This window comes from Ornithorhynchus anatinus, chromosome 2, assembly GCF_004115215.2.
Source record: "Ornithorhynchus anatinus isolate Pmale09 chromosome 2, mOrnAna1.pri.v4, whole genome shotgun sequence".
Classification (NCBI taxonomy): domain Eukaryota; kingdom Metazoa; phylum Chordata; class Mammalia; order Monotremata; family Ornithorhynchidae; genus Ornithorhynchus; species Ornithorhynchus anatinus.
Window position 1 is genome coordinate 146,348,691 of NC_041729.1, and position 25,645 is coordinate 146,374,335.

A 25,645-nucleotide genomic window follows, 5' to 3' on the forward strand; every position below is an offset into this window, starting at 1 on the left:
TGAGGGAACTGAGAGGCCCAGAGACGTGAAGTGACTTACCCAAGGTCACACAACAGACAAGTGGTGGACCCAGGATTAGAACCCAGGTTCTTCTGACTCCCAGGCCTGTGCTCTATCCACTGTGCCATGCTGCTTCTCATGCATGTAATTCTCAACAAACTGATTCATTGATTTTTATCAATGTCCGGTTCGAAGGAATTGAGCTTCTTTTCATTAAATTTGGAGTCATAATGAAATTTGGGGATGCTAACTCCTTTCACATGACAGGAATAAAACAGAAATGATCTTGATAAATTTGAGGCATGGCCTAAGAGGGAAAAGTACAAGGTAATGGGCTTAAGAACAAAAAAAAGCAAATCCCCCCAAAAACCCAAACCCTAAATATCAGAAGAGGGAAAAAAAAAAACTGAACAAATACACATAAAGCAGAAAATGGCAAAACTGGCCACAGGGAACCGAAGCTGAATGTAGCAGAGATGTCATGCTGTTCTTGAAAAAGGCAAAATGATCCTGGGACAGACAGCCCTGTGTGAACCAGTAAACTCTGACCTAATTAGAGCATCCCTGGGTCAAAGCTTTCAAAGAGAGCTCAGATCAAGAACGGGGGTGGGGGTCCACCCACAAGTAACTTTTCCAGATGAGATTCTGGGAGTTGTAATCCCAGCAACTTGGGTGGGGGGACAAACTGACATATGTAGCCATGTGTCCTAGCATCTTCAGGAATTAAACCCAGGACATCCTTCCAGGACTCGCTTCTGATGTAGAGAATTACGGCTGGCCTACCATAATCAATCTATAGTGTTTATTGAGTGCTTACTCTATGCGGAACGCTGTACTAAGCATGTAGTCGATTGCATTTATTGAGCGCTGTGTGATGAACCCGCTAATAAGTGCTTGGGAGAGTACAGTGTAATAATAATGATAATGTTGGTATTTGTTAAGCGCTTACTATGTGCAGAGCACTGTTCTAAGCGCTGGGGTAGACGCAGGGGAATCAGGATGTCCCACGTGGGGCTCACAGTTTTCATCCCCATTTTACAGATGAGGTAACTGAGGCACAGAGAAGTGAAGTGACTTGCCCACAGTCACCCAGCTGACAAGTGGCAGAGCTGGGATTCGAACTCATGACCTCTGACTCCAAAGCCCGTGCTCTTTCCACTGAGCCACGCTGCTTCTCTCACAATACCACAGACACATTCCCTGCCCAAAGCAAGCTCACAGTCAAGAGGAGCACTTGAGGTAATACAGTACAGTAGAATTGGTAGACCGGATCCCGGCCCACAAGGAGCTTCCAATCTAGTCTGAGATAGCCATCCTTCTGGCTACCATCCTAACGATCCTGAAATGAGGAGAGATGTGAGGGCACTAGAGGGATATATTAAGGAATATTTAGGAATACATGGGAAGCAGCATGGCACAGCGGCTAAAGTACTGGCTAGGGTAGGTCATGGGTTCTCATCCCGGTTCTGTCACTTGTCTGCTCCGTGGCCTTGGACAAGTCACTGCACTTCTCTGTGCCTCAGTTATCTCATCAGGTAAATGGGCATGTGGAACGGCGACTGCGTCCTACCCAATTTCCTGTATCCACCCCAGTGTATAATACAGTGCCCGGCACATAGTAAGCACTTAACAAATACCAGAATTATTATTATACTAAACTAGGCACTTGGGAGAGTACACAATATAGAGTCACTGGTGGACACATTCCCTGCCCACAACAAGGTACTACTGATGGATTGATCATGAAGGGTCATAATCAGAACCTATTGGATGGTAAGTTCCTTTCATTCATTGTCATATTTATTGAGCACTTACTGTGTGCAGGGCATTGTATTAAGCGCTTGGAAAATACAATTCAGCAACAGATAGACAATCCTAACCCAACAGTGGGCTCACAGTCTAGAAGGGGGAGACAGACAACAAAACAGAAGAAGTAGACAGGCATCAATAGCATCAGAATAAATAGAATTATAGATATATACACTAATAAAAGAAATAGAATAAATACATACAAATATGCACAAGTGCTGTGGGGTGGGGAAGGGGGTGAAGCAGAGGGAGGGAGTAGGGGAGATGGGGAGGAGGAGCAGAGGAAAAGGGGGGCTCAGTCTGGGAAAGCCTCCTGGAGGAGGTGAGCTCTCAGGAGGGCTTTGAAGGGGGGAAGAGAGCTAGTTTGGTGGATTTGAGGAGGGAGAGCGTTCCAGGCTAGAGTTAGGATGTGGGCCAGGGGTCGGCGGCGGGGCAGGCGAGAATGCGCCACAGTGAGGAGATTAGCAGCACCAGAGGAGTGGAGTGTGCGGGTTGGGCTGGAGAAGGAGAAAAGAGAGGTGAGGTAGGAGGGGGGAAGGGGATGAAGAGCTTTGAAGCCAACAGTGAGGAGTTTTTGTTTGATACGGAGGTTGATAGGCCACTACTGGATATTTTGGAGGAGGGGGGGTGACATGCCCAGAGCATTTCTGTAGAAATATAATCCAGGCAGCAGAGTGAAATATAGACTGAAGCGGGGAGAGACAGGAGGTTGGGAGATCAGAAAGGAGGCTGATGCAGTAATCCAGTCGGGATACGATGAGAGATTGTACCAACAAGGTAGCGGTTTGAGTGGAGAGGAAAGGGCGGATCTTGGCAATATTATAAAGGTGAGACTGGCAGGCCTCGGTGACGGATTGGATGTGTGGGTGAATGAGAGAGCCGAGTCAAGGATGACACCAAGGTTGCGGGCTTGGAGACGGGAAGGATGGTCGTACCGTCCAGAGTGATAGGGAAGTCAGGAAGAGGACGGGGCTTGGGAGGGAAGATAAGGAGCTCAGTTTTGGACATGTTGAGTTTTAGGTGGCGGGCGGACATCCAGGTAGAGATGTCCCGGAGGCAGGAGGAGATACGAGCCTGAAGGGAGGGGGAGAGAACAGAGGCGGAGATGTAGATTTGGGTGTCATCCGCGTAGAGATGAGAGTTGAAGCTGTTGGAGCGAATGAGTTCACCAAGGGACTGAGTGGAAATGGAGAACAGAAGTGGGCCAAAAACTGATCCTTCAGGAACCCCTACAGTTAGGGGAGGAGGGGGAGGTGGAGCCCACGAAGGAGACTGAGAATGAACGGCCAGAGAGATAAGAGGAGAACCAGGAGAGGACAGAGTCCGTGAAGCCAAGGTTGGAAAACTTGTTGAGAAGAGGATGGTTGACAGTGTAAAAGGCAGCTGAGAGGTCGAGGAGTATCAGGATAGAGTAGAAGCCATTGGATTTGGCAAGAAGGAGGTCACTGGTGACCTTTGAGAGGGCAGTTTCTTGAGAGCTTGAGAGTTTTCTTGAGAGTTCCTTGAGAGCAGGGATTGTATCTTTTAATTCTATTGTACTCATATGAAAAGTGAAAGTTCCCTTTGGGCAGGAAATAGGTCATTTCATTATTCTGTACTTCCCACACACTACAGAGAACAGCACCAAGTGGATGCTCAATATATAACAGTAATGATAATAATAAACATGGTATTTGTTAAGCACTTACTATGTGCCGGGCTATGAATTAAGTGCCGGGGTGGAGGCAAGCACATTGGATTGGACACAGTACCTGTCCCCTGAGGGGCTCTCAGTCTCCATCCCCATTTTACCGATGAGGGAACTGAGGCCCAGAGAAGTGAAGTGACTTGCCCAAAGTCATACGGCAGACAAGTGGTGGAGCCAGGATAAGAACCCTTGACCTTCTGACTCCCAGGCCCGGGCTCTATCCACTTACACCATGCAACTTTTACCATTACTATAAACCCTCCTAGTACTGAAGTGAAGCTGCCTGGCTAAGTGGAAAGAGCACAGGCTTAGGAGTCAGAGGTCATGGGTTCTAATCTCGGCTCCGCCACCTGTCAGCTGTGTGACTTTGGGCAAGTCACTTCACTTCTCGGTGCCTCAGTTCCCTCATCTGTAAAATGGGGATTAAGACTGTGAGCCTCACGTGGGACAACCTGATTACCCTGTATTTACCCCCAGTGCTTAGAACAGTGCTTGGCACCTAGTAAGTGCTTAAGAAATATCAACATTATTATTATTACAGGGTTCAGCACATAGTAGGTAATTAATTGCAACTATTTTGTAAAGAGCACTGTTACTTGGCACTTGAGAGCAACATGCAGAGAAGCAAAGTGGCCTAGTGGAAAGAGCACGGACCTGGAAGTCAGAGGAGCTGGGTTTTAATCCTGGTTCTGTCACAACTCTGCTGTGTGATGTTGGGCAAATCTCTTTACTTTTCTGTGCCTCAGTTTCCTCATCTCTAAAATGGGGATTAATCATACTCCCTCCTACTTAGACTGTGAGCCCCATATGGGACAAGGACTATGTCCTACCTGATAAACCCCAGCACTTCGAACAGGGCTCGGCACACAGTAAGCATTTAACAAGTACCAAAATCATCATTATTATCATTATTGGTACAATAAAACAAGAGGACTCGGTCCCTGACTTCAAGGAATTTATAATCTAACAGTGGAGGCAGGCAGATGAAGATACTATCTATACACAATAGGAACAAAAAAGTTCAAAATAAATCATTTGTATTTATTCAGTGCTTACTCTGTGCGGAACACTGTACTAAGCACAGTTTACTAAGCAGAGTACAAGAAAACAGACTTAGTAGACATGTTCTCTGCCCACAAGGAGCTTGCAGTCTAGAGAGGGAGAAAGACACTAAAATGAATTATGGATAGGTACATAATTGCTGCGAGGGTGGGGTGAATAAAGGATAAAAATCCAAGGGCAAAAGTGACTCCTAAAGGAGAGGGAGTAGGGGAAATGAGTAGAGAAGCAGCGTGGCTCAGGGGAAAGAGCACGGGCTTTGGAGTCAGCGGTCATGGGTTCGAATCCCGGCTCGGCCACTTGTCAGCCGTGTGACTTTGGGCAAGTCACTTCACTTCTCGGTGCCTCAGTTACCTCATCTGTAAAATGGGGATTGAGACTGTGAGCCCCACGTGGGACAACCTGATTCCCCCGTGTCTCCCCCAGCGCTTAGAACAGTGCTCGGCACATAGTAAGCGCTTAACAAATACCAACATTATTATTATTATTATTACTTAGTGGTGGAAACCCTCTTGGAGGAGATGTAATTTTAATAAGCCTTTGAAGATGGGAGGAGTGATGGCCTGTTATGAAGCAGGAGGGAGTTCCAGGCCCAAGTCAGGAAGCGGGCGAGGTGCCAGCAGCAAGACCGATGAGATTGAGGTACAGTGAGTGGGTTGGCATTTGAGGAGTGAAGTGTGCGGGCAGGGTGATAGTAGGAGAGTAGAGAGGTGATGTAGGAGCGGGCAAGGTGATTGGTTTAAAGCCGTTGGTAAGGAGTTTCTGTTTGATGCATAGGTGGATGGGCGACCACTGGAGGTTCTTGAGGAATGGGGAAACATGGAATGAACAGTTGTATTTATTGAGCACTCATTCTGTGAAGAGCATTTTATCCCCGCTCGTGGCTCAGTGGACAGAGCCCGGGCTTTGGAGTCAGGGATCATGAGTTCGAATCCCAGCTCTGTCACTTGTCAGCTGGGTGACTGTGGGCAAGTCACTTCACTTCTCTGGGCCTCAGTTCCCTCATCTGTAAAATGGGGATGAAGACTGTGAGCCCCACGTGGGACATCCTGATTCCCCTGTGTCTATCCCAGTGCATAGAACAGTGCTCTGCACATAGGAAGCGCTTAACAAATGCCAACATTATTATTATTACTAAGTGCTTGGGAGAGTATGATATAACAGAGTTGGTGGAAATGTTCCCTGCTCACAGTGAACTTACTGTCTAGAAGGGGAGACAAACATTATTATGGATAAATAAATTACGGATACATACCTAAGTGAGAGAGGGGTGAATAAGGGAGCAAATTCAAGTGCAAGGACAATACAGAAGGGAGTGGGAGATGAGGAAATAAGGGTTTAGTCAGGGAGGGACTCTTGGAGGAGACGTTCTTTTAATATGGCTTTGAAAGTGAAGAGAAGAGAAGCAGCGTGGCTCAGTGGAAAGAGTCTGGGCTTTGGAGTCAGAGGTTATGGGTTCGAATCCCGGCTCGGCCACTTGTCAGCTGTGTGACTTTGGGCAAGTCACTTAACTTCTCTGTGCCTCAGTTACCTCATCTGTAAAATGGGGATTAAGACTGTGAGCCCCACGTGGGACAACCTGATTCCCCTGTGTCTAACCCAGCGCTTAGAACAGTGCTCGGCACATAGTAAGCGCTTAACAAATACCAACATTATTAAAGTGCAGAGAGTGATTGGCTGTCGGTTGTGAAGGAGGGCGTTCCAGGCCAGAGGCAGGATGTGGATTCATTCATTCATTCAATAGTATTTATTGAGCGCTTACTATGTGCAGAGCACTGTACTAAGTGCTTGTAATGCACAAATCGGCAACAGATAGAGACGGTCCCTGCCCTTTGACGGGCTTACGGTCTAATGGATGAGACGGTGGTGGTGAGGTAAGTGAGATCCAAGTACAGTGAGTAGGTAGGCATTAGAGGAGCAACGTGTGCAGGCTGGCTTGTAATAGGAAAGCAGTGAGGAAAGGTCGGAGAGGGGAAGGTGATTGAGTACTTTATAGGAGTTTCCATTTGATATGGAGGTGAATGGACAACCACCAAAGGTTCTTGAGAAGTGGGGAAATATGGACTGAACTGTTTTCTAGAAAAATGATCCGGACAGCGGAATGAAGCATGGACTGGAGTAGGGAGAGACAGGAGGCAGGGAGGTCAGCAAGGAGGCTGATGCGGTAATCAATGTTTGGATCAACGTGGTAGTGGTTCTGATGGAGAGGAAAGCTCAGAATTTAGTGATGTGAAGGTTAAATCTACAGGATTTGGTGAGAGATTGAATATGTGGGTTGAATGAGAGAGGCGAGTCGAAGAAGACCAAGGTTATGGACTAGTGAGACAGGGAGGATAGTTGTGCCGTCTAAAATGAGGGAAAAGTCATGGGGAGGACAAGCTTTGGGTGGGGAAAAATGAGGAGGTCTGTTCTCGACATGTTAGGTTTGAGGTGTCAGAGGGACAACCGAGTAGAGATGTCTTGAAGGCAGGAGGAAATGTGCGACTAAAATGATCAGAACGAGCAGAAAAATGACCGGCACTAGAGAGTTGAATGAGAACCCATTCGAACCACAAATTCAATCTGTTACCAAATCCTTTTGGTTCAGCCGTCACAATATCACTGAATTCCACCCTGTCCTTTCCATTCAAACTGCTACCGTGTTAATCTTACGGACTTGTCTTATCCCACTTTAGTTACTGCATCAGGCTCCTTGCAGACCTCCCTGCCTCCTGTTTCTGAACTCTTCAATTCATTCTTAATAACAATAATGATGGTATTTGTTGAGAGCTTTCTAGGTGCCAGGCACTATACTAAGCGCTGGGGTGGATACAAGCAGATCGAGTTGGACACAGTCCCTGTCCCACGTGGGGCTCGCCGTCTTAATCTCCATTTTCCAGATGAGGTAACTGAGGCACAGAGAAGTGAAGTGACTTGTCCTAGGTCACACAGCAGACAAGTGGTGGAGCCGGGATTAGAACCCATGACCTTGTGACTTCCAAGCCCGTGCTCTATCCACTATGCCATACTGCTTCATACTTCACTGCCTCTTCTGGGTCCTCTGTTTTACCCAACCTATCTCAGGGAGGTCACCCTTTTAAATAGTTTCAGCTCTGTCAAGTGGATGACTTCCAAATCGATATCTCCAGGCGCGGCAACATACCTGCTCTGTATTTCCTTCCACCTCCTGGACAGTTTTCATCTGGATGGTTTATCAGTCCCTCAATCAATCATATTCACTAGAGAAGCAATGTGGCTCAGTGGAAAGAGCACGGGCTTAGGAGTCAGAGGTCATGGGTTCTAATCCCGGCTCTGCCACCTGTCAGTTGTGTGACTTTGGGTAACTCACTTGACTTCTCAGTGCCTCAGTTACGTCATCTGTCAAATGGGGATTAAGACTGTGAGCCTCACATGGGACAACCTGATAATCCTATATCTACCCCAGTACTTGGAACAGTGCTCGGCACATAGTAACACTTAACAAATACCAACGTTATTATTATTACTGAGTACGTACTTTGTGCAGAACACTGCACAGAGCACTTGGGAAAGTGCAATAGAATTAGTATTTAATTCCTCCAGGCACTGTAAAATTAATAGGCAAGCTTAATTCCTCAGGTGTGTCTTAATATCCAAATTGACTCAATAAGATGGACTGGGGATGAAAGATGGAAGGTGGAACGAGTCACGGTGTAGACAAAACCCAGAAGCACCTCTTTTACTTTCACTCACCATGCATATTTTGAATAGTTTCTAGCAGTTAACCATATAGTAATAATAATAATGGTATTTGTTAAGCACTCGCTATGTGTCCAGCACTGTTCTAAGAACTGGGATAGGCACAGACTAATCAGGTTGAATAAAGTCCATGCCCCACATGGGGCTCAAAGTCTTAATCCCCATTTTACAGATGAGGTAACTGAGGCCCGGAGCAGTCAAGTGACTTGCTCCAGCTCTCACAATAGACAAGAGCCAGAGCCAGCATTAGAACCCAGATCCCTCTGACTCCCAAACCTGTGCTTATCTCCACTAGACCAGGCTGCTTCTCACATACAGCCCAAATAGTCTCTGTTAGAATGTAGATATTAGGAATTAAGTTGTGGGCCAACATTTCCATCTAAGCATGAATAACCTTCTAAGAGCTCAGCTCACATCATAGTTGATTTTGGAACATACCCTTCAGTATAAATGTCAGTGTAATAAAACAGCTGATACCTTCCAATGGAAAATCGATCATTGATTTGAGAAATAATCACACAGCTGTAAGATATTTTCTGATAGGAATGAAAGCACAGAGGCAATTCTGTTCTGGTAAGTCAGTGTCCTAATTACAGAGTGTGCCTAATGCATATTCCAAGACATAGTTTAGCAAGTCATTTGAGACTTTAATTATTACAATGCTTTACTGTTGCCATGACAACATATTTCTTTTTTTTCGGGAGGATGAGGGTAAATGGCTATTACTCTCTCATGTAACAATATCAACCAAAGGGAAGGAAGTTTCCCAGTTATTGGATATTTTGGCAGCTTTATTTTAGAACCAAAATCTCCCCGCTGACTTGCTCTCACCCCTCATCACCCCCACGGCCGTTATGTATAGATCTGCAATTTATATATGTTCATGTCAGTCTCCCCCTCTAGACTGTAGCTCGTTGTGGGCAGGGAACACGTCTACCAACTTTGTTGTACTCTCCCAAACGCTTATGATAGTGCTCTGCACACAGTGCTCAATAAATAATGATTAATTGACACCCATGCTTGCTATTTCCCTAAAAATTCTTAATCCCTATTCCCAGAGTTAACGTGGCTGCCTAGAATACCGTTTCATCGAGCTGCAGAATGGGCAAATGTAGCGATGGTAGTAATATGATCTTCTCAGAACAGTGTCCAGCGCTTAGAACAGTGCTTGGCACATAGTAAGCGCTTAACAAATACTATCATTATTATCATCTTCCCCTCCCAGCCCTACAGCACTTGCGTACATATCTGTCGTTCATTTATTTATATTAATGTCTGTCTCCCCCTCTTGGCTGTAGGCTCATTGCGGGCGGCGAATGTGTCTGTTTATCGTTATATTGTACTCTCCCGAGTGCTTAGTACAGTGCTCTGCAAACAGTAAGTGCTCAAGAAATATGATTGAATGAATGAATACTAGTAGTCATAGTATGGATATAATTTATTAAGTGCTTACTGTGTTCAGAGCACTGCGTTAAGCATTGGGAGAAAACATGCAGGTGGGAATTAGACATGGTCCCTCCCCCTTAGGGGTTTCACAATCTAAGAGTATATAGCTGGAGAGAAAGGGCCGGAGACAGACACATCAGGAATGATGAAAAAAAAATACAGAAAAAATAAAAACCAAATCGGTAGGGGGCTGTGGCTAAAGGAGCAAAATTTCAGGTTCCTTGGGACTCAGAGTTCAGGGAACAAGGAAAAATGACTTTTCTTCCCAGATTTGTCTCCATTTAATGGCCCAGCCTGTCATTACATCAGACGCATCATTTGAAAATATTTGAAATACATTCTTCACACTCTCATAGCCGGTAAATGTAGAGGCCGCCTCAGTTTTAAGCACTTAAAGTGCTTAAGTAGGTTGAACACTTGTTTTTTGAACCGCTATAGTTGGGAATTCTGTCTTTGGCCAATAAAGTTTAGATAAACAGGCATTTATGCTTTTCAACAAGAGTAATATGAAACAGGATCTGTCATAGCTCTCAATTACCTACTTTCATTAGGTCCACATAATTTGCTTTAAATTTGGCTGGCTTAATATTTCTGCAATCTTACTGCTCCATTTATTTTTACCCATTTAATGGAAATATTGAAAACTGGTCATTGTACTCATTTCTGGAAATACACGTGGACCAACTTCTTCCCACTCGCTTTTGTTTGCCTCTTCTGACTTCTACCTTGTGGTTGTGTACATGCCACAGATAAAAATTCTGGACACTAATCTCTTGAATTTAGAACGGATTGCATTAAATCTAGAAAATAACTTGTAGATTTTACAGGATCAATCCTATCTAGATCTTTCTGTCTGCAGGGCACTGTACTACAATCGCTGCTTAGAATTCCTTAACTCCATTCTCTCCCAGACCACCTCCGATCTGGCTTCCGTCCCCTCCACTCTACCGAGACTGCTCTCTCTAAGGTCACCCGTGACCTCCTTCTTGCCAAATCCAATGGCTCCTACTCCATCCTGATCCTCCTCGACCTCTCTGCTGCCTTTGACACCGTCGACCATCCCCTCCTCCTCCACACCTTATCTCACCTCTGCTTCACGGACTCCGTCCTCTCCCGGTTCTCCTTTCATCTCTCTGGCCGGTCATTCTCGGTCTCCTTCGCGGGCTCCTCCTCCCCCTCCCATCCTCTAACTGTAGGAGTTCCTCAAGGGTCAGTTCTCGGCCCTCTTCTGTTCTCCATCTACACTCACTCCCTCGGTGAACTCATTCGCTCTCACGGCTTTGACTAACATCTCTACGCAGATGACACGCAGATCTACATCTCTGCCCCTGTCTTCTCCCCCTCCCTTCGGACTCGCATCTCTTCCCGCCTCCGGGACGTCTCCACCTGGATGTCGGCCCGCCACCTAAAACTCAACATGAGCAAGACCGAGCTCCTCATCTTCCCTCCCGAGCCCGGTCCTCTCCCAGACTTCCCTATCACCGTGGACGGCACGACCGTCCTTCCCGTCTCTCGGGCCCGCGATCTCGGTGTCATCTTTGACTCGTCTCTCTCGTTCACCCCACACATCCATCTGTCACCAAGACCTGCCGGTTTCACCTTTACAATATCGCCAAGATCCGCCCTTTCCTCCCCACTCAAAGGCTACCTTACCGCTATGGGCTCTCGTTATATCCCAGCTAGACTACTGTGTCGGCCTTCTATCCGATCTCCCTTCGTCCTCTCTCGCCCCGCTCCGGTCTATTCTTCACTCCGCCGCCCGGCTCATCTTCCTGCAGAAACGATCTGGGCATGTCACTCCCCTTCTTAAACACCTCCAGTGGTTGCCTATCGACCTCAGCTCCAAACAAAAACTCCTCACTCTAGGCTTCGAGGCTCTCCATCCCCTTGCCCCTCCGTACCTCTCCTCCCTTCTCTCTTTCTACCGCCCACCCCGCACGCTCCGCTTCTCCGCCGCCCACCTCCTCGCCGTCCCTCGGTCTCGCCCGTCCCGCCGTCGACCCCCGGGTCACGTCCTCCCGCGGTCCCGGAACGCCCTCCCTCCTCACCTCCGCCAGACCGATTTTCTTTCCCTCTTCAAAACCCTACTTAAAACTCACCTCCTCCGAGAGGCCTTCCCAGACTGAGCTCCCCTTCTCCCTCTACTCCCTCTACCTTCACCTCTCCGCAACTTAACCCTCTTTTCCCCCCATTTCTCTCTGCTCCTCCCCCTCTCCCTTCCCATCCCCTCGACACTCTACTCGTCCGCTCAACTGTATATATTTTCGTCACCCTATTTATTTTGTTAATGAAATGTACATCGCCTTGATTCTGTTTAGTTGCCATTGTTTTTACGAGATGTTCTTCCCCTCGACTCTATTTATTGCCATCGTTCTCGTCTGCCCATCTCCCCCGATTAGACCGTGAGCCCATCAAATGGCAGGGACTGTCTCTATCTGTTGCCGACTTGTTCATTCTAAGTGCTTAGTACAGTGCTCTGCACATATTAAGCGCTCAATAAAGACGATTGAATGAATGAATGAACTAAATCAGTCAGTCCATTCATTCATTCATTCAATTGTATTTATTGAGCGCTTACTGGGTGCAGAGCACTGTACTAAGCGCTTGGAAAGTACAATTTGGCAATAGATAGAGACTATTCCTACCCAACGACGGGCTTACAGTCTTCATATTTATTGAGTGCTTACTGCGGGCAGAACACTGTATTAAATGCTTGGGAGGGTACAATAATGGGAAAATCACTCAACTTCCTCAGTTATCTCATCTTTAAAATGGGGATTAAGACTATGAGCCTGGAACAACCTGATTTACTCTGTATCTACCTCAGCGCACAGAACAGTGCTCGGCATACAGTAAGCACTTGAATACCAACATTATTATTATTATTATTATGGTACCCTCCCAAGCATTTAGTACACACAACAATATAGCAGACACATTCTTTGTCCACAGTGAGTCTCTCTGGGAGAGAACAGTACAATAGTCGGTAGGCATGTCCGCTTCCCACGATCTAGAGAGGCGAGGGGAGACATTAATCTAAAGAAATGAATAAATGAATCTACAGCATATCTATACCAAGATCTACAGCATATCTGAAAAAAGAGATAAGGATCTTAATCCTACCCACTAAGCATTTATATTCTCACTCCACTACCCCAGCACTTATGTACATAACTTTATACTGAGTATAAACTTTATACTGATTATGAGAGAAGCAGCGTGGCTCAGTGGAAAGAGCGTGGGCTAGGGTGTCAGAGGTCATGGGTTCGAATCCCGGATCTGCCACTTGTCAGCTCTGTGGCTGTGAGCAAGTCACTTCACTTCTCTGTGCCTCAATTACCTCATCCGTAAAATGGGGATTAAGACTGTGAGCCCCCCGTGGGACAACCTGATGACCCTGTATCTACCCCAGCGCTTAGAACAGTGCTCTGCACATAGTAAGCACTTGACAAATACCAACATTATGATTATTACTGAGTAGCTTCTCTAATGTGTAATTTATTTTACTGTCTGTCTCCACTGCCTAGATGATGAGCTCCTTGAGGACAGGGACTGTGTCTTCTCAGGCTATTGAACTCTCCCAAGCACCTAGTACAGTTCACATAGTAAGCATCCATTAATATCATGATTGATTGATTATTGACATTATTCATATTTGCAAGTTCCATCACCTTGATTCTATTTATTGCTATTGTTTTAATGAGATGTACATCCCCTTGATTCTATTCATTGCTATTGTTTTTGTCCATCTGTCTCCCCCGATTAGACTGTAACCCCGTCAATGGGCAGGGACCGTCTCTATCTGTTGCCGATTTGTACATTCCAAGCGCTTAGTACAGTGCTCTGCACATAGTAAGCGCTCAATAAATACTATTGAATGAATGAATGAAAAGTGCTTGGGAGAGTGTAACCTAACAGAGTAGGTAGACATGATCTCTGTCCATAATGAGTTTACAGTCTAGAGAATCTTTAATGATTATTAACGCTATTAATGCCTAATTATTAATACTAATAATGGTATTTGTTAAGCACTTACTATGTGCCAAGTACTGGTCTAAGCACTGGGGTAGATACAGGGTAATCAGGTTGTCCGACATGGGGCTCACACTTTTAATTCCCAATTTTCAGATGAGGTAACTGAGGCCCAGAGAAGTTAAGTGACTAAACTGTAAGCTTGTAATGGGCAGGGAATGTGTCTACCAAGTCTGTTGTATTACTCTCCCTAGCACTTAGTTTAGTGCTCAGTACACAGTAAATTCTATTAATAATAATTGTGGCATTTAAGTACTTACTATGTGCCAAGCACTGTACTAAGCGCTGGGATAGATGCAGGATCATCAGACCCCTCATGGGGCTCAGCTCATTGTGGACAGGGACTGTGTCTGTTTATTGTTGTATTTCACTCTCCCGAGTGCTTAGTACAATGCTCTGCACACAGTAAGCGCTCAGTAAATATGACTGAATTAGTGAACAGGTATTGCCCAATAAATGGTCAGTAAATACTGCAAATTGATATTTGAGGCCAAATGCTTCTGTAACTAAGGTAATTTCCTCGCTTAAATTGATTCGATAATCACCACCATCCTCAATTAGCACCCACTGAACACTGACTTTACAGGCAGGGCCCTTATGGAGCACTTAACGTTCACGGAGTCAGAAGGACCTGGGTTCTAATCCCAGCTCGTTTACTTGTGACCTCAGGCAATTCACTTAACTTCTCTGTGCCTCAGTTACCTCATCTGAAAAATGACTGAATCCCATGTGGGACATGGGCTGTGTATAACCTGATTAGTTTGTATCTACCCAAGCACTTAGTACCGTGTCTGACACATAGTAAGTGCTTCACAAGTACCATCAAAAAAAGGAAAAGGACGTTAGAAAACTTAAAGAAAACATTGTTTCTTGCCTCTTTTGCAAGGAGCAGGGTAGCCTTGTGGATAAAGCTGAGGCCTGGGAGTCAGAAGGACCTGGGTTCTAATCCTGACTCTGCCACTTGTCTGCTCTGTGTGTGACCTTGGGTCAGTCACTTAACTTCTCTATGCCACAGTGACCTCCTATGTAACATGCGGATTAAGACTCTGAGCCCCATGTGGGACAGGGATGGTTTCCAACCTTATTAGCTTGTATAATAATAATAATCATTATATTGATGGTACTTGCTAAGTGTTTACTCTATGACAAACACTGTTCTAAGCACTGAGAAAGATACAAGTTAATCAGGTTGGACACAGTCGCTGTCCCATACTGGGCTCACAGTCTTAATCCCCATTTTTTACAGATGAGGTAACTGAGGCACAGAAAAGTAAATGACTTGTCCAATGTCACACAGAGGAGCATGTTGCAGAGTTGAACCTAGAACCTAGGTCCTTCTGACTCCCAAGACCATATTCAATCCACTAAACCACACTTAGTACAGTGCCTGGCACATAGTAAGTGCTTAAAATACTATTATTATTATTGTTATTATTTGGACCTTGGTACCCAAGCCTCTCTCCTTAGGATAGTCAGTCAATCAATCAGTCGATAAAGAAATGTTTTTTACTGTCTACTGAGCACTTGGAAAAGTACTTAGGGGTAAGGCAGAGTCCCTGCACTCTTTTTGTTTCTTCAGATGAGATCTGCCCTTGCTCTATAATTCTACTTCCTCTACCTGCTCCTCTGACCCCATCCCTCTCGCCTCTTTAAAGCCACTTGCTCCTATTATTCATTTTCCTCACTGCTATTTTCAGCCTCTCACTCTCCGACGGCTCCTTACCACTTTCCAAAATGCAAATGTCTCCCTATCTTTATAAGATCCATCTCTTACCCATACCTGTCACTGATGTACTCCCCAAGTGCTTAGTACAGTGCTCTGAACACAGTAAGCACTCAATAAATAAGACTGAATGAATAAGTTAATCTTCTTTCTACCCTTCGGGCGATTTGCCTTGAATCTTAAACTCTGGTTGTGCCTACCCCACAACTCCCGAGTCATCTTCAACTCCTGCACGCATTTCAACTCCCAAATCCTGCTGGTTTTCCAATATGTCCTCTCTCAGATCTGCCCCTTCCATTCCATCTAAACTGCCACTGCTGTGATAATATTAGAGAAGCAGTGTGTGGCTTGGTGGAAAGAGCCTGGGCTTGGGAGTCAGAGGTTAAGGGTTGAAATTCCGGCTCCCCTGCTTGTCAGCTGTGTGACTGGGGGCAAGTCACTTAACTTCTCTGTGCCTCAGTTAGCTCATCTGTAAAATGGGGATTAAGACTGTGAGCCCCACGTGGGACAACCTGATTACCCTATATCCACCCCGGCACTTAGAACAGTGCTCTGCATATAGTAAGCGCTTAATACCAACATTATTAACTATCCCCAAATTCAAAGCCCTTCTAAAATCATACTTCCTCCAAAAGCCTTCCCTGATCAATTTTCTACTTCCCCAAGATGTATAAAGCCAACTGTAGCCCTTATGAACTTACGTGTGCCCATTCTCCGCAATTTTGAATGTATGTTCATGGCTCAGTGGAAAGAGCATGGGCTTTGGAGTCAGAGGTCATGGGCTCGAATCCTGGCTCTGCCACTTGTCAGCTGTGTGACTGTGGGCAAGTCACTTAACTTCTCTGGGCCTCAGTTACCTCATCTGTAAAATGGGGATTAAGACTGTGAGCCCCACGTGGGACAACCTGATTCCCCTGTGTCTACCCCAGCGCTTAGAACAGTGCTCTGCACATAGTAAGCGTGTAACAAATACCAACATAATTATTATTATTATTACTTCTACAATCAACTATTTATGTTGATCACTCTAGTCTTGTTTTATGCTGTCGAGTCGTCTCTGGCCCATAGCGAGCACATGGACACATCTCTCCCAGAACACCCCACCTCCATCTGCAATGGTTCTGGTAGTGGATCCATAGAGTTGTCTTGGTCAAAATACAGAAGTGGTTTACCATTGCCTTTTTCCACGCGGTCAACTTGAGTCTCCGCCCTTGCCTCTCTCCCGTGCCGCTGTTGCTTGGGAGACTTGTAGCAGGTGGCCTTCCACTCACTAGCCACTGGCCAAGCTAGGAATGGAATGGACAGGCCTCTGCGTGACTCTCCCTCGAGTAGTCGAGACTTGTAGAGGACTGGAAACTCCCCCAAGTGTGACCCTGAGAGGTGGCTGACTACTCTAATTGTAGTCAATTATAAATATTTCTGTTGCTTTCTCCCCTGTTGAAATGTTTTTAGATAGGAAACTAAGCTCCTTGAGGGCAGGGATTCTGTTTACCAAAGAGCTTGTTTAGTAGAGTGTTCTGCGCACAGTGCGTAAGCACTGAGCAAATACCATTGACTGATTGGTAGGTGTGATTGACCAATTTGAGGTTTGGGAATTTACTAGGGAAGCCTTTTAGGAGACTATGAAATGTTAGGAAGGATTTAAGGATGTGGAGAACTGGCACCATGCAGACTTCGAAAGGGAGGGAGTTTCAGGCTGTGCTTCTCATTGTGAAGGAGAGTTTGGAAGTGGGAATCAAGCACAAAGTAAAATTAGAAGGTTTAATTGGGAGTAATGTAGAATGTCAGTTAGAGAGAATGTGTGAAAGCAAAAATGTGAATAGGAGAGAGTTGATGGAGAGCCTTGATGTCAATAGTAAGGATTAATTGATATTAATTTGAGGAATACATAGTGGAATGAAAAATCATTTTTATTGGAAGAATGAAGGATAATTTTTTGATGCACTCTAGGTCCAAATAATACCCAACAATAAAAGAACACAAAGTAAGCACTTAACAAATACCATAATAATAATAATCATAATAATAATAATAATGATAATGAGCTCCTTGTAAATAAGAATTCTCTCCTCTAAGAGTGTTTCCAGGGCATTTAAAACTGTATGCCTAATATGAATCAAAATATAGCAATAATTGTGGCATTAAGTGCTTATATGCCAAGCACTGTACTAAGCACAGGGTTGATACAAAATAATCAGGTCAGACACAGTCCCTGTCCCACCTAGGGCTCCCAATCTAAGTGCATGGGAGAACAGGAATTGAATCCCCATTTTACATATGAGGAAACTGAGGCACAGAGAAGTTAAGCGGTTTGCCCAAAGTCACAAATCAGCAAGTGCTGGAGGTGGGATTGGGACCCTGGTCCCCATCCTCTTCATACTAGGTCTTCGTATGACAAAGTAGGGGCATGAATTTGCTTTGAAATTGCATTTATTGACAATATCTGCTTCAGGATATACAACCACTCAACTCATAGATGGTTTTACAGTGTAATGTAATACCAAGAGGCACGAATACACATTTCTAGAATATCTAGCTAGTCCAGCTGACAGCTAAATAGAAAGACGAACAGATGGAAGAAGTTAGGATACAGTAGCCTAATCTATGCTTAAAAATCTTGTGGTTGTTGTTCACTGAAAACACATGAGCTTTGCCAGGTTTTGCTTATGCATAATAAGATATCACTCCCAAGGACATAGTACAGTGCTCTGCACACAGTGCTCAATAAATATCATTGACTGATTGAATGATTTTGAGGCATAGATGCCAATTTTTTCTTTCTAGAGCTAAGGGAGAACCAAGATTTTAGGTAGGTACTTGGAGATGAGAAAAGATCCAAAGGGCTAATGGGCCATTCATTAACTCAATCGTATTTATTGAGCGCTTACTGTGTGCAGAGCACTGTACTAAGTACTTGGGGGGTACAATGTAACAATGAACAGGCACGTTCCCTGCCCACAACAAACCTACAGCCTACAGGGCCTACAGAGTCACCATCTTGGGGCCTTTCAAACCTAATGGTAACTCTCAGGATAAGTGAGCTAATAATAATGTTGGTATTTGTTAAGTGCTTACTATGTGCAGAGCACTGTTCTAAGTGCTGGGGGAGATACAGGATGATCAGGTTGTCCCACTTGGGGCTCACAGTTTTAATCCCCATTTTACAGATGAGATAACTGAGGCACAGAGAAGTTAAGTGACTCGCCCAAAGTCACCCAGCTGACAAGTGAGATCCAGCACGATCTTAGGGATAGAACACAGGTCTGGGAGTTAGAAGGACCTGAGTTCTTATCCCTGCATTACCACATGTCTGCTTTGTGACACTAGGAAAGTCACTCAACGTCTCTGAGCCTCAGTTACCTCATCTGTAAAATAGGGATTAAGACTGTGAGCCCCATGTGGAACATGGGCAGTGTCCAACCTCATTACCTAGTACCTAGCCTAGGGCTTAGAACAGAAAGTCCTCTAGATTGTAAGCTTATTGTGGGCAGGGAATGTGTCTGTTTAATGTTATATTATACTCTCCCAAATGCTTAGGTCAATGTTTGCTCACAGTAAGTGCTCAATAAATACAACTGAAGGATTGAGCGGTACATAATAAGTGCTTAACAAATATCTTTGTTTAAAAAAAAATTAATAGGGGTTATCGTTCCTAGTGCCCTCTTGGAGTTGGCATGTATAAAGTTCCTTGTAGGCAGAAATCTTGCCTACTAACTCTGTTATATTGTGCTCTCCCAAGTGCTGACTACAGTGCTCTGAATATAGTAAGTGCTCAGTAAGTATGATTGATTGTTTTCAGGATGGATTTAAGGCTCCCATAGCAAGGTACAATCAGTTCTGGCGGTCTTCGGGCCACCACCAGGAAGGAAACAGTGGCCGAGAAATCCTCAAACAACAAATGTTACAGGAATGGTACAGGGCAACATGGGATATATTTGTAAGCCTTGATAGGTGATTGCACTGATCATGTTTCCCCACTCCTTGAGAACATGTAGCGGCTGCCCTTTCACCTCCGCATCAGTCAGAAACTCCTCACTGTCGGCTTTAATGCTAATAACGATAATTGAGGTATTTGTTAAGCGCTTACTGCGTGCCAGATACTGTACTAAGTGTTGGTGTGGAGCCAAGAAAATCGGGTTGGACCAATCCCTGTCCCATGTGGGGCTCCCATTCTCAATCTCCATTTTACAGATGAGGTAACTGAGGCCCAGAGAAGTGAAGTGGCTTGCCCAAGGTCACACAGCAGACAGGAGGCAGGATTAGAATCCATGACCTTCTGACTCCCAAGTCCATGCTTTATGCACTAAACCATGCTTTAAGGCACTCAATCAGCTTGCCCTCTCCTACCTCACCTTGCTACTCTCCTATTACAACCCAGCCCACACACTTTGCTCCTCTAACACCAATCTGCTCACAGTAGCTTGATCTCGCCTCAGAACTCTTCCCTATGTCCTCCCTCTGGCCTGGAACTCCCTCCCTGTTCAGATAATAATAATAATAATGATGATGGTGTTTGTTAAGCGCTTACTATGTGCCAAGCACTGTTCTAAGCTCTGGGGTATTTACAAGGTGATCAGGTTGTCCCTCATGGGGTCACAGTTCCCTCATGAGGTCACAGTCTTCATTCATTCAATAGTATTTATTGAGCGCTTACTATGTGCAGAGCACTGTACCAAGTGCTTGGAATGAACAAATCGGTAACAGATAGAGACAGTCCCTGCCCTATGACGGGTTTACAGTCTAATCGGGGGAGACGGACAAGAACAATAGCAATAAATAGACTCAAGTATATATAGAGTCTATAGTCTTAATCCCCATTTGCAGATGAGGTAATTTAGACATAGAGAAGTTGTGACTTGTCCAAAATCACACAGCTGAAAAGTGGTAGAGTCAGGATTAGAACACACAACCCCCGAATCCCAAGCCCATGCTCTTTCCACTAAACCACACTGCTTCTCTCTCCCCATTTCCCCTTACTGAAATCAAAATTAGCATTTAGATTATTTCCCCACCCCGCTTCATCCTCTTAACTGTAAGATCATCACGGGTGCGGAATATGTCTTTTTTTGTTCTATTGTACTCTCCCAAGTGCTTAGTACACTGTTTTGCACACAGTAAGTGTTCGGTAAACAGATTGAATGAATGAATGAACCCTTAAGCCCTTGGATACCAACCCTACCCCAGTCCCATGACACTTCTGGGGCTGGGATTCAGAGGCCCTGTGTTCTAAACCTGCCTTAAGACTTACCTGCCTTGGGATCTTAAGCAAGTCACATAGCTTCTCTGCGCTTGTCCTCTCATCTACAAGACTGGGATTCAAATATCTGTTCTCTCTCCCATGCGAGCGCAGTGAGCGACCTGATTACCTTGTATCTACCCGAGCATCTAGTACACCGATGGACACGTAATAAGTGCTTAACAAATGTCATGATTAAATACCACAATTAATATGCTTATACTCTGCTGTTTCCTCTCTTTGTAATTCATTTTAAGATCTGTCGTCCCCCCCAGACTGTACGCTCCTTGAGGGCAGATATAGTTTTAATTAATGATTTTGTATCGTATTCTCCCAAGTGCTTAGTACATTGCTCTACACCAAGTAAATGCTCAAGAAATACTACTGATTGATAGTGGATAGAGCACGGGCCTGGGAGTCAGAAGGTCATGAGTTCATTCATTCATTAGTATTTATTGAGCGCTTACTATGTGCAGAGAACTGTACCAAGCGCTTGGAATGTACAAGTTGGCAACAGATAGACAGTCCCTGCCCTTCGACGGGCTTACAGTCTAATCGGGGGAGATGGGCAGACAAGAACAATGGCAATAAATAGAGTCAAGGGGAAGAACATCTCATAAAAACAATGGCAACTAAATAGAATCAGGGTGATGTACATCTCATTAAACAAAATAAACAAAATAAATAGGGTGATGAAGATATATACAGTTGAGCGGAAGAGTACGGTGCCGAGGGGGTGGAACGGGAGAAGTGGAGGAGGAGAGGGAAATGGGGGGGAAAAGAGGGTTTAGCTGTGGAGAGGTGAAGGGGGGGTAGAGGGAGCAGAGGGAAAAAAGGGGGGAGCTCAGTCTGGGAAGGCCTCTTGGAGGAGGTGAGCTTTTTAAGTAGGGATTTGAAGAGGGGAAGAGAATTAGATTGTCGGAGGTGAGGAGGGAGGGCATTCTGGGACTCCGGGAGGACGTGGCCCCAGGGGTCGACGGCGGGATAGGCGAGACCGAGGGACGGTGAGGAGGTGGGTGGCAGAAGAGCGGAGCGTGCGGGGTGGGCAGTGGAAAGAAAGAAGGGAGGAGAGGTAGGAAGGGGCAAGGTGATGGAGAGCCTTGAAGCCCAGAGTGAGGAGGTTTTGTTTGGAGCGGAGGTTGATAGGCAACCACTGGAGGTGTTCTAATCCCAACCATGCCACTTGTCTGCTGTGTTATACTGGGCAAGTTACTTCGCTCCTCTGGGTCTCAGTTCCCCCATCTGTAAAATGGGGATTGGGACTGTGAGCCCCATGTGGGGCAGGGTCTGTGTCCAACCCTGGAACATAGCGCTTAACAAATACCATGATTATTATTATTAGAAAGAGCCATTGATCAGGACTGTGGCTGCAGTTACAACCAGGCTAGAGGAAAAACAAGTTTGCCACTCATGGGAACTTGGAAATCTACAGCTTCTAGCCTACAAAATGGGAAATCTTCTATGGAACCATCAAGGATTGACTAGTTTTCTTATATTCCAAAACTCTGTAAGCTCCTGGTGAGCAAGGAAAGTGTCTACCAAATCTGTGGTACTGTACTCTCCCAAGCACTTAGTACAGTGCTCTTCAGACAGTTAAGCGCTCAATAAATGTGATTAACTGACTGAGTGAACTGCCTGACACCTTGTTGACACTCTTCTTTCTGCCTATAACTCCCTCCCTCTTCATATCCAAGAGAACACTGCTTTCCCCATCTTCCAAGTTCTTCTCAAATCACATTTTCTCCAGGAGACCTTCCCTAATTAATCTCTCATCTGCCCAACCTTCATCATTCCTATGGCCACTGCAGGATTTGGGATTTTGGCATCACATCACCCAGTACTTGGATTCTTACTTCATTCAGTCATATTCATTGAGCGTTTACTGTGTGCAGAGCACTGTACTAAGCGCTTGTAAAGTGCAATACAGCAATAAAGAGAAACAACCCCTGCCCACAACAAGCTTACAGTCTGGCGGACATCAAAACAAGTAAACAGGCATCAATATAAATAAATTGAATTATAGATATATACATAAGTTCTCTGGGCGGGGAGGGAGGGGGAAGAGCAAAGGGAGGGAGTCGTGGTGACGCAAAAGGGAGGGGGTGCTGAGGAAAAGGGGGCTTAGTCTGGGAAGACCTCTTGGAGGAGGTGTGCATCTGTAGGGCTTTGAAGGGGGGGAGGAGTGATCGTTTGGTGGATTTAAGGAGAGAGGGTGTTCCAGGACAGAGGTGGGACGTGGGCCAGGGGTCAATGATGAGACAGGAGAGACGGAGGCCCAGTGAGAAGGTTAGCGGCAGAGAAGCGGAGTGTGCGGGCTGGGGAGTAGGAGAGAAGGGAGGTGAGGTAGGAGGGGACAAGGTGATGGACAGCTTTAAAGCCAACAGGGATGAGTTTTTGTTTTTGATATGGAGGTTGATAGGCAGCCACTGGAGATGTTTGAGGAGGGGAGTGACATGCCCAGAACGTTTCGGTAGAAAAATAATCCAGGCAGTGGAGTGAAGTATGGAATGAAGTGGGGAGAAGCAGGAGGTTGGGAGATCAGAAAGGAGGCTGAAGCAGTAATCCAGTCAGGATAGGATGAGTGATTGTACTCAGGTGGTACTCACTTTCCACACCCATATCGATCAGTCAGTCAATCAATCAGTCGTATTTGTTGAGTGCTTACTGAGTGCAGAGGACTGTACTAAGCTCTTGGGATACTCCTGCTCACAACAAGCTTAGCATGTACATATATTTAAGTTAGTTTGCTTCCTCCTACTGGTTATTTATTTTAGTGACTGTCTCCACTGCTGGATTCTTAGTTTTTAAGGTGCAAGGATTTTGTTTGCTACATTTATTATATTCTCATAAGTATTTAGAACAAATGCTCTGCACACAGAGGGGATGAGTCATGACCTAGTGGATAGAGCACGGGCTTGGGGGTAAGAAGGACCTAGGTTCTAATCCTGGCTCCTCCACTTGCCTGCTGTTTGACCTTGGCCAAGGCACCTAACTTTCCTGGGCCTCAGTTACCTCTTCTGTAAAATGGGGATTAAGACTGTGAGCCCCATGTGGGACAGGGACTGTGTCCAACCTGATTAGCATGTATTCACCCCAGTGCTTAGAAAAGTGCTTGACACAAAGTAAGCGTTTAACAAATCCCATCATTATTTTTATCATTATTATGAATAGTCAACTGGTTCTGTTGATTAATTCTAGAATAATTTGTCCTACAGGACAAGTAGATTTTTACCATCCTACTAAGCATTTCCCACAGGATTCTGAGAAAAAGAGAAGCTCTGTATTCGAATTTTCCTTACCGTGATGAAGACGTTGGCTCAGTGGTCTGTCTTTGCACACGGGCGTGTTTAATCAGGTGTTCCTTCAAAGCCGTCTGGACTTCCGCCGGGATATCCGGGGAAGTGTGGCTAATTTTCATCGCGGCCTCGACGGCTTTCGGAGGGGGCTTCCCGTTCTCTTTCACCTCCTTCTTCTCGTCGGCCTCGAAGACTTCCGTGGGCGCGCCAGAGGTGGTCTGTGGGAAGGCTCCGCCGATGGAGGCCAGGGGCTTGCTTCTCCAGCATGGCCAGCACAGCTTCCAGAAGACGAACAGCGAGACCACCAGCAGGGCCAGCCCACAAAAGCTGACGACCACCGCTAGCAGACTGACTGAGATGTCTGCAAATAACCACAACGGGGACAAAAATTCACTCGTAGAAATGGGAGGAGGAAGCTCGGAGTGCAGAGCGGAAAGCCTTTGCAATAATATCGTTTCCAAGTCATTGGGAATGTTTTCACTCCTTTCTAGGTCCAAAGAGATGTGTTCTAATTGTTCGTAGGAGATGGTAAAGTGCAGGGATTGCTTTTATTATCATCATCAACCATATACCTTGCCCCTTCTGTGTACCACTCTCCTGGCTGCCCTCTGTTTGATCCAGCGCTTACTACAGTGCCTGGCACGTAGTAAATGCCTAACACATATCATTCATTCAGTCGTATTTACTGAGCTCACACTGTGTGCCGAGCACTATACTAAGCGCTTGGAAAGTACAATTCAGCAACAAATAGAGATAATCCCTACCCAACAATGGGCTCACAGTCAGAAGGGGGGAACAGACATCAAATCAAGTAAACATTTCTCCCAAGCTTCAGAGCATTTCCAATTTCATGCCTCCTCCAAGAAGCCTTCCCTGCTTAAGCCCTCTTTTCCCCAGTTCGCTCTCCATTCTTTGTGGTCTACGTGTTTCGATCTGTGACCTTTGGACATTTGATATTCTCCCCGCCCCCAACCCCACAGCACTTACCTTTAAATTATGCAGTATAAATTATTTATTCATATTAATGTCATAAGCGCTCAATGAATAGGATTGAGTGATGGAGAAGTGCGTAGACCCTTAGGAGTTACTCTCAGCAGGTCTCAGCTTTTTAATGTGCGTTTGAGAACTTACTCTAGACTGTCAGCTCCTTGTGGGCAGGGAACGTCGATCCACTCTGTTATTCTCCTAAGCGTTTAATACGGTGCTCTGCACACACGTGCTCAATAAATAATTAATACTAATATTTATTCATATGAATGTCATATTATAGAGGGGGAGTCTATAGTCTCCCCCTCTAGACTATAGGATTGTTATGGTCAGGGACCGGTTCTGCTGACTCAGTTGTATTTTGCTCCCCCAAGCGCTTAGTACAGTGCTCTGCATATAGTAAGTGCTCAGCATGCCCTAGTAGAAGAAGCAAGCGCCAGGGAGTCAGAGAGACCTGGATTCTCATCCTGGTTCTGCCACTTTTCTGCTGTATGACCTGGGCAGGTCATTTCACTTTTCTGTGCCTCAATTTCCTATTCTGTAAAATGGAAATTAAGTCTCTGAGCCCCATGTGGGACTGTGTCCAACCTGATCAGCTTATATCTACCCCAGTGCTTAGCACAATGCCTGGCACAGGAAGTGCTTAACAAATA

The 25,645-nt window shown here is 45.4% G+C and overlaps 1 protein-coding gene across 1 annotated transcript in view; it reads right to left on the bottom strand.

Moving 5' to 3' along the window:
* SYT10 (synaptotagmin 10) overlaps window positions 1-25,645 on the bottom strand; it is a 117,166-nt gene that overhangs the window by 63,209 nt on the left and 28,312 nt on the right. The window contains exon 2 of the mRNA XM_029058791.2: window positions 24,009-24,366. Coding sequence (XP_028914624.1) covers window positions 24,009-24,366 — 358 coding nt within the window. The remainder of the gene's footprint in view (window positions 1-24,008; window positions 24,367-25,645) is intronic.